We start from the raw sequence: 10,243 nt of genomic DNA on the forward strand, positions 1-10,243 counted from the left end.
ATCTGCATCCTGTGCCAGTCACTCTAGATGCAGCTTTGCTAATCATCAATATCTTTATTTATCATACATCATTAAAAAAATATTTACACATTTTTTTATTACTATACCTTCGACTTCGTCTATGTAATGACTAAATCTTGTTCTACAAAGTGGACATTTCTTTTCATTTCTACCTACTAGTATATCAGCACAATTATTACATAAAGAGTGGAGACACTTGTTCAAAAGAACAGATAATTGGTCATTTTTCAAGCAAATCGGACATTCTTCTGTTCCATCTAAAAATGGTTACTTATATCAAATGTTTTTTATCGATTTTTTAAATAAATATTTATTTTACATACGAAATACCATATAAAATTATTAAAAGATATGAATGGCTATATTATTTTTAAAAAGTGCTACTTTTTATAACTATTGGTACTTTTTAAAACTTACCTTTTTCATATGGTGAAACTAAAATAAATAAACAATTTATCAGCAATTTCGTTGTTGTCTTAAGATAATTTCATTAATTAATTATAATGTAAATGTATTTATATATTTAAAACTACAAATTTAGCTTACATCACACATGATTTATTTATTAATTTTTACTTATTTCACAGGAAAAAAGATCAATAATAAAATAATTGAAATTTATTAGAATTTTTTATTATTTTAAGATTATTTAAATAATTAATTATAGTGTTAAAATATTTAGACATTAATAATGAGGTCATAAAATGAATAATTTATTCACTATATAACATTTTTTTTTTTCATTATAAAGTATATTACATTAGCTTTAATTTAAGATATATATAAAAGTGTCAGTATTTTCAGAACACTTTCAAAAGTTAAAGTTGAAAAATTTGTTATTTTGACAACTGTGGGCTGGTAAAAGGTAACATTTATAAAAGAAATATACCTAATGAAAAGTAAAGACATTATGCATCTATAAAAAAATTACATTGATTAGTTCATTTTTGAAAAAGTTATGGCAGATTTAATTTAAAAATTTTTTGAAATTTAGCCATTTTCAAATTTGTAAATTTTATGGAAATTTCCCCTATTTATGATTTTTGAGGCTAATGCCTTTGACTAGATACAATTTGTGATCTTTTGAGGTATTGTTGAAAGAAATTGGTTTGGTTGAAAAAAAAAAATCATATTAAAATTAATATATTCTCAGCATCGGATCGAAGCTAAAATGCATATAGAAAGAAGAATTTTTTGAACTTAACTTTTGAAAATGTTCCAGAAATACTGACACTTTTATATATATCTTTAATTAAAACTAATGTAATGTACTTTATAATGAAAAAAACAAATATCGGACTTTATTTTGTCTTTATGGTGAAAACAGACTTTACAATTATTAAAAAAAAATATGATTTTTTAAAAAAAATTCTTTTTTATATTTTTAACATGTGCTATAAATTTTTGAAAAATAAATGGATCAATATGATTTTTTTATGATAAATATTATTTATATACCTCTTTCTTTCTTTCAATGGTTTTAAGAAAACCATTTCCTTTTATTTATTTCCCTTTACATATTATATGTATATTATATATATTGTGACGTAAAATATTGACCTATCATTATTAGTATTATTTAACACGATAAGTTAATTAAATTAGTAATTGGTGAACATCATTTAATTAAGTGTAACTGTTCATCAATTAGTAATGCGGTGTTATTGTCTAAGTGGTGTTAAATTCGTGGTGAATCAAAACTATTTTTGATTGTTAGAATTCGGTAATAACGTAATTAAATAGTCCTAAATAATTATAGTTGCACATTCCTTTTTATATTTTTCTTGTTGTACAATCGCTATCAATCGTTCATAACAAATTATCATTATGATAATTAAACGCCCAGCTGACCACTACAATACTGTCAATAATTCAACCGGTCCCAGGTGTTTGTCAACTACGCATACACTGATATCGCCGTTGTTTCCCCTTCTGGTTCATGTGTGTCGTCGCCTTCAAGTCGTTTTTGACCAGGGGGTCTATTTTTGAATTTTATATTGGTGTACTAATGTGTTTAGTATGTTTAAACACGACGTTTTAGTGCAACTATTAGTGTGTTACTAAAAAACCGTATTTTTGAATGTTAATATGCCAACAAATATATATTAGTGTAATAAAGTTTTAGATGAACTTTTTAGAGTAGGTATCTACCACACTAATCATGATTTTAGTAAACTAATTACTATTATCATTCATTTTCTTATTGAAACGTTTAACTTTGGTGTATTTATATCGTTCTCAAATTAATTTAATAATACAAAAATTTCCTAAATTTTTAGAGATCTATTTTGTCAACTGAGGAGCTGAGTCTTCTAGCTTTCTAGTTACATCAATGTCTACTAATTTTTCAACCCAACCGATTTCTTTCAACATTACCTCAAAAGATCACAAATTGTATCTTGTCAAAGACATGAGCCTCAAAAATTGAAAAAATTTCTCTACTTTATCATAAATAGGGGAAATTTCCATAAAATTTACAAATTTAAAAATGGCTAAATTTCAAAAAAATTTTAAATTAAATCTGCCATAACTTTTTCAAAAATGAACAAATCAATGTCATTTTTTTTATAGATGCATAATGTCTTTACTTATAATTAGGTTTATTTCTTTTATAAATGTTACCTTTTAACATCCCACAGGGGGTTTCAAAATGACAACTTTTTCAACTTAACTTTTGAAAATATTCCGGAAAGTCTGACACTTTTATATATATCTTAAATTAAAGCTAATGTAATATACTTTATCATGGAAAAAACAAATTTCGGACATTATTTTATCTTCACGGTGAAAATGGGTTTTATATCAAGTCATTCAATTTTTACACATGTTCGCCATCAAACTTCTTTTCTAATTTTTTTTAAATTCTCCGAAAATATTACAATACTAAATTATTCAATATCAATCTCATACTATAATAAATTTCTATAATAAACATTTATTCATACAATACTTATTAATCATAGAACATCTAATTAGGAATAATGAAGGATATAGAAGTCACTTTTGCTTTAGGACTAATCCATTATTTTTTTAAAATTAAACCTTATCTACAGATTTGCATTCGAAACGTTTTTTATGATAGTGATTTTAAGAACTGACAGATATCATTATACTTGATCCAACTATGTCACTTCCCCACTGAGCCAGGTCCCCACTGTGCTGAGTTTTTTGTTTATATAGATTTTTTAGTCGATAATTGTATAATGAAATAAAAAAAATACGAGGTATTTATGTTATTTTTATGCACTCTGTAATAATAAAGTAATTAGAGTGTATTTTATTTAAGTAAAAAATTTAAAATAAATTTTAATATTCAATATTAAAATTAATATTTTATTGTTATCTAATCCTTATGTAATTTTCGAGCTATAATATGTTCATCATAAAAACTAATAAAAAAAATAAAAAAATATTTTATTCTAAAATATTAATTTTGAAAATTTTAGCACTACCCATTTTCTTTATCTTTAGATATTTTCTATACTTGCTTTTCCTGTTTAAGTTTAAAATCATAGATATATTCTGATCTAAATACTCAAATATTGTACCAACCGGTTTTTTCCTTGTTCTATTATATAATAAGATACATAAGATAAATGTGAATTTTTCCATTAATATCTTTTATAAATGATTAAAGATGATCATAAATATTATCTTGTTTAAAAAAAAATTATTGAAATCATGTCAGAAAGAAATTCTGAATATCATTCTTTTTTTGTAGATAATTAAGTAGTTTACAAAATTACAGAAATTATCCTTAAATGTCAATAAAACATACCTGGATTTTCAAATATTATATGATGATTTAGATAATCATTAAATGATTCTTCATCAGCAAAAAGATTTTTAATGTCATCATTTGTTTTTATGCTCTAGTTATATCATGTATAAAACAATTAAATTTATTAGTAATAATTGTGTTAAATGATACATTTTAACTTACTAAACAAATATTTTTTTGTAGTTTTTTTAGATATTTTGAATCTCCACATATTAGTTCAGAAAATACTTTATATAATTCTTCTGTATCGTAATTTTGACATAAAACTGACTGAAATTTCTTATGTTGTATAAACGTAAATCCCAAACTTTCACATTTGTTTCTTTTCCAATCTTCATCAACTGGATTGAATTTAAATTTAAAATTTAGACATTTTCCGTTAGTTTTCAAATATGTACACTTTTCAACATCTGATAAATGATATATTATCTGTAAATGTAAAAAATTTCTCAACATGATTATTTTAAAATAACCGCTAAAGAACAATCAATCAATTATAAAAATTCTTAAAAGACTTTATGGACTTGACCCATAGGTTCGTTAACAGGCAGGGCTTCGGGTTGACGGTGAGCCTAAACTTCGAAACGTGTTCATCTACGTGCGATGGTTGCACATCCTCGGAACGCTGGACGCGTTTCGGGAACCTCCGTATCTCGGACGCAGCCACGACACCCGGTACAGGAGGACGCTAGTTTAGACCGGCGCCTAAAGTAGTCGTGTTTTATGTTTTTATGTGTCGTGAAATACCAGGCGTTCCTCAAAAAGTTCTGATTCAACCTCCACGCGGTGCAACTTGGACAACGGATCCCACTAACAGTTCTTAATTAGTTTCGGGCTAATTCACATCGTGGTGATATGAGACGGTGTTGGCCGCCCTGAAGTAATGCCTCATGGCAGTCCACATTCATGCAGTTTGTGGAGAAAAAACGATAGCACAGTGGGGTCGAGGCACAGGGTGGATGTAGTAAGTATAAATAATATCTGGCAATGATTAAAATCACTATCATAAACGCTTCGGTGCAAAATTGTAGATAGTCTTTAATTCTAAGAAATTGGTGGATAATTACAAAAGCAACATCAACTTCTATTTCCTTAATTATATCCAGATTAGTAATTCTTAGATTCAAAAATATAATATACATTTTTTATAATGAATTGTTTACGAATTATTATTGATTTTGATTTTTAATATGTTAAAAGTAATCATTTTTAGCTTACTTTTTTTGTAAAAGTTGATATTAAAAAAATAAATTTTTTTAAACCATAATATTTAATTAACTTTTAAGTTTGAATTTGACATCATTAAATAGAAAAAATGGTATTTTTAATATTAATATGTATTCAGGAAATTTTATAATTACTATTTATAATAAATTTCTCAGTATATCACAATAGTTTTTTGCATTTATATCGTAATAGATCACTTAAATAGAAATCATATTAATAATTTCTAATTAACTTTTGTTGTCTAAAAGGATTCTACAATGGAAGGAAATATACAGAACTTAATTAATTTTATTGATTTACTTTAACTAAAAAAAACCAATGAAAAAAAAGATTGAATGTATTATAAAATTTGATTATAATTGTAAAAATCCATTGTTAAATTGAGGTCATTCTTTTTTAGATTTATGATTTATTAAATTGGAATATTATAGAATGGTAGTGCAAATTATCATTGTGATAATAAAACGCCCAGCTGATCACTACAATACTGTCAATCATTCAACCGGTCCCAGGTGTTTGTCAACTACGCATACACTGATGTCGCCGTTGTGTCCTTTTCCGGTTCATGTGTGTCGTCGCACACAATATTTATTTAAATTAACACACAATTATAATTGTGATTATATGATTTTGTCTCTTCAGCCATCGTCAGTCACTCTCATTTTTCATTTTATACATTTACAATATCATGACTGCCTAATTCTTACTTTTGACCCTGGGGGTCAACTTTTGAAAAGTTTCATGAATTTTATCATATTAGTTACTGCAAAAAATTCTCACGAAAAATTGATTAGTAATTTTAAATTTTAAAATTGTCTAGTAGACATTGGTATAACTAGGAAGCTAGAAGACTCAACTTCTCAGTTGACAAAATAGATCTCTAAAAATTTTGGAAATTGTGTAGAAATAATGTATATAGTTATTTTAAAATATTTTTAGCCCTTATGAATTTAGTTAATTAATTAAATTTAGTAGATCTTTTATTAGTTTAAATTTGTGTACAAATGCCCTTTTAAACAAAACTACAGAAAATAACATTTTATTAATGTAACTAGAAAATATATGTACATTACCATATTGTAATTAGTTTATTGACATACCAAAGAACAGATATACCGCTATATTTAATTTCATATTTGTGTGGTCATTATCTTGACCATTTTCAATAATTTATAGATATACATATATTAAGATATTCTATTTTTGTATTATTAAATTAATCTGAGAACGTTATAAATACTAATTAATTATAGTATACTAATTAATGATAACATTAATTAGTATACTAAAAACATGATTAGTGTGGTAGATACCCACTCTAAAATGTCCATTTAAAACTTTAGTACATTAATATATATTTTTTGGCATAACAACATTCAAAAATACGGTTTTTTAGTTTCACACTAATAGTTGCACTAAAACGTCGTGTTTTAGCATACTAAATAGATTTTTAGTCGATAATTTTATAATCAAATTTTTAATTCGGAAATGAAAAAATACAAGGTATTTATGTTATTTTTATTCACTCTATAATAATAAAGTAATTAGAGTGAATTTTATTTAAGTAAAAAATTAAAAATAAATTTCAATATTTAATATTAAAATTAATATTTTTTTCTTATCTAATCCTTATGTAATTTTCAAGCTAAAATATGTTCATCATAAAAACTAATAAAAAAAATATATTTTATTCTAAAATATTAATTTTGAAAATTTTAGCACTACCCATTTTTTTATCTTTAGATATTTTCTATATGTGCTTTTCCTGTTTAAGTATAAAAGCATAGGTATATTCTGATCTAAATACTCAAATATTGTATCAATCGGTTTTTTGCTTAGTTAAATTATTTTACAACTAGACTCCGCCTAGATATGACTTTGCCCCAGTTACGAAGATCTACGAAGGCGCGTAAGCCTCTTCTGGCCGTCATAATAATTATGCCACTGATTCCGGTAGGGGTACCCGGCTACGCCGAGCACGATAAGTGTTATGTAGAAAAAATATTACATCAAAATCAGTGTAACAAAAATATATTAAAAATGTAATTATTAAAATCATGAAAATTAAAAAAGAGAATATAGTAAAATATATTGGGTATAAGGTTGACGTTTGTTAATGAGGTATTCCTTTAGGCTTATTCAAAAATTATTTTAGGAGGGTATTTAATATTTAAACATGTTATAGAATTTTTTTTGCTAAAAATCAATATAATTAAGAAAAAAAGAACATTAGGTCCTTATTTATCAGAAGTTAAGTTAAGTCCCTTAAATACACCACTGGTATACACAAAAATTATTAATATTCTAATTATAATAATTGTGTTTAAATTATAAAATAATTACAAAATAATTTAGCAGGTTATTATACGTGAGACTATGTGAAAAATTTAATTTTGATAAAAATAATGGTAACTGCGTTTTAACATTGGACAGTATAGTTGTCATAGATAAATTCCAATTTAAACAATAAACTAATAGACTCATATATCATATATGAGAAAAAAAACATTATTAATAATGTAATGTTCTGATAAACATAAACTGATAAAGTAGAAACTTATATAATTATAACCGTCTTAAAAATTATATGAAACATATAATATTTCTCGATAAAATATAGTGCTATGTGCAAATACAAAATAGTGTCCTAATAAAAATACCTATTACACCATATAATTAAGATTCCGAATAATCGTATGAGCAGAAATGAGTCAATGTGCATATTAAAACCATGCGTGTGGACTTAAAAAAATAAAAAAAAAATTTGGAAATCCGAGTACGCTAAGTAATTTTTCCAGAAAAGCGTCTTTTCCTTGTTCTATTATATAATAAGAAAATATAATAGGTCGCGTACATGTGTATTATTAGCATACGGAAAAATCGTCATTTTCTGTTAAAATTTCATGAATTTCAAACTCTCGTAGCGGTCAGAATTTTGGTCGGATATCGGATTTTCCAATTTTTGCGCTCCCTCAAAAAAAATGGCGCTTCCTCGGCACATACAGAAAGCCGTGGTATGATTGCGAATCGTAAAAAAAATCATTATCATGTCATAAATTGTCGCAAGAATTTCGGGCGGGGAGCCATGGCATATCGAGCGCATGAAAAAAAAGGTCGCTAAACGGTGAAAAATAAACGGATTGAATTGATTTTTTCATTATATTTCAGAAATGTCATTGAGCGGGTCTGATAAAAATTTCAAACCTTAAGTCGTAAAACGCATGAGTGAGTTTTTCTCGAAAACGGTTGAAATTTTAAAACNTGGCATGAGTGAGTTTTTCTCGAAAACAGTTGAAATTTTAAAACGCTCGTGGGGTCGCGGCAAAAATTTGTTTTTATGATAGTGATTTTAAGAACTGACAGATATCATTATACTTTTTATAATTGTATAATGAAATAAAAAAGATACGAGGTATTTATGTTATTTTTATGCACTCTGTAATAATAAAGTAATTAGAGTGTATTTTATTTAAGTAAAAAATTTAAAATAAATTTTAATATTCAATATTAAAATTAATATTTTATTGTTATCTAATCCTTATGTAATTTTCGAGCTATAATATGTTCATCATAAAAACTAATAAAAAAAATAATATATATATTTTATTCTAAAATATTAACTTTGAAAATTTTAGCACTACCCATTTTCTTTATCTTTAGATATTTTCTATATGTGCTTTTCCTGTTTATGTATAAAAGCATAGGTATATTCTGATCTAAATACTCAAATATTGTACTAACCGGTTTTTTCTTAGTTAAATTATTTTATAATACATAGATAAATGTGAATTTTTCCATTAATATCTTTTATAAATGATTAAAGATGATCATAAATATTATCTTGTTTAAAAAAAAATTATTGAAATCATGTCAGAAAGAAATTCTGAATATCATTCTTTTTTTGTAGATAATTAAGTAGTTTACAAAATTACAGAAATTATCCTTAAATGTCAATAAAACATACCTGGATTTTCAAATATTATATGATGATTTAGATAATCATTAAATGATTCTTCATCAGCAAAAAGATTTTTAATGTCATCATTTGTTTTTATGCTCTAGTTATATCATGTATAAAACAATTAAATTTATTAGTAATAATTGTGTTAAATGATACATTTTAACTTACTAAACAAATATTTTTTTGTAGTTTTTTTAGATATTTTGAATCTCCACATATTAGTTCAGAAAATACTTTATATAATTCTTCTGTATCGTAATTTTGACATAAAACTGACTGAAATTTCTTATGTTGTATAAACGTAAATCCCAAACTTTCACATTTGTTTCTTTTCCAATCTTCATCAACTGGATTGAATTTAAATTTAAAATTTAGACATTTTCCGTTAGTTTTCAAATATGTACACTTTTCAACATCTGATAAATGATATATTATCTGTAAATGTAAAAAATTTCTCAACATGATTATTTTAAAATAACCGCTAAAGAACAATCAATCAATTATAAAAATTCTTAAAAGACTTTATGGACTTGACCCATAGGTTCGTTAACAGGCAGGGCTTCGGGTTGACGGTGAGCCTAAACTTCGAAACGTGTTCATCTACGTGCGATGGTTGCACATCCTCGGAACGCTGGACGCGTTTCGGGAACCTCCGTATCTCGGACGCAGCCACGACACCCGGTACAGGAGGACGCTAGTTTAGACCGGCGCCTAAAGTAGTCGTGTTTTATGTTTTTATGTGTCGTGAAATACCAGGCGTTCCTCAAAAAGTTCTGATTCAACCTCCACGCGGTGCAACTTGGACAACGGATCCCACTAACAGTTCTTAATTAGTTTCGGGCTAATTCACATCGTGGTGATATGAGACGGTGTTGGCCGCCCTGAAGTAATGCCTCATGGCAGTCCACATTCATGCAGTTTGTGGAGAAAAAACGATAGCACAGTGGGGTCGAGGCACAGGGTGGATGTAGTAAGTATAAATAATATCTGGCAATGATTAAAATCACTATCATAAACGCTTCGGTGCAAAATTGTAGATAGTCTTTAATTCTAAGAAATTGGTGGATAATTACAAAAGCAACATCAACTTCTATTTCCTTAATTATATCCAGATTAGTAATTCTTAGATTCAAAAATATAATATACATTTTTTATAATGAATTGTTTACGAATTATTATTGATTTTGATTTTTAATATGTTAAAAGTAATCATTTTTAGCTTACTTTTTTTGTAAAAGTTGATATTAAAAAAA

At 26.0% G+C, this 10,243-nt stretch overlaps 1 protein-coding gene across 6 annotated transcripts in view; it reads right to left on the reverse strand.

Annotated features, from left to right (window-relative positions):
• The window catches only part of LOC126895028 (uncharacterized), a 14,064-nt gene that overhangs the window by 2,356 nt on the left and 1,465 nt on the right, over window positions 1–10,243 (reverse strand). For 3 of the 6 annotated variants that reach the window (XM_050666474.1, XM_050666477.1, XM_050666479.1), the window contains 4 exons: window positions 3,965–4,231; window positions 3,800–3,893; window positions 439–456; window positions 108–278 (listed from right to left, as the gene is read on the reverse strand). In XM_050666474.1, the coding sequence (XP_050522431.1) occupies window positions 108–278; window positions 439–456; window positions 3,800–3,893; window positions 3,965–4,231 (550 nt within the window). Of the gene's footprint in view, window positions 1–107; window positions 279–438; window positions 457–3,799; window positions 3,894–3,964; window positions 4,232–8,993; window positions 9,088–9,158; window positions 9,426–10,243 lie in introns of all 6 variants that reach the window. The other 3 variants (XM_050666476.1, XM_050666478.1, XM_050666475.1) reach the window with 2 other exon arrangements.

The sequence above is a fragment of the Daktulosphaira vitifoliae genome, unplaced genomic scaffold, assembly GCF_025091365.1.
Source record: "Daktulosphaira vitifoliae isolate Bord-2020 unplaced genomic scaffold, ASM2509136v1 Scaffold_1, whole genome shotgun sequence".
Classification (NCBI taxonomy): domain Eukaryota; kingdom Metazoa; phylum Arthropoda; class Insecta; order Hemiptera; family Phylloxeridae; genus Daktulosphaira; species Daktulosphaira vitifoliae.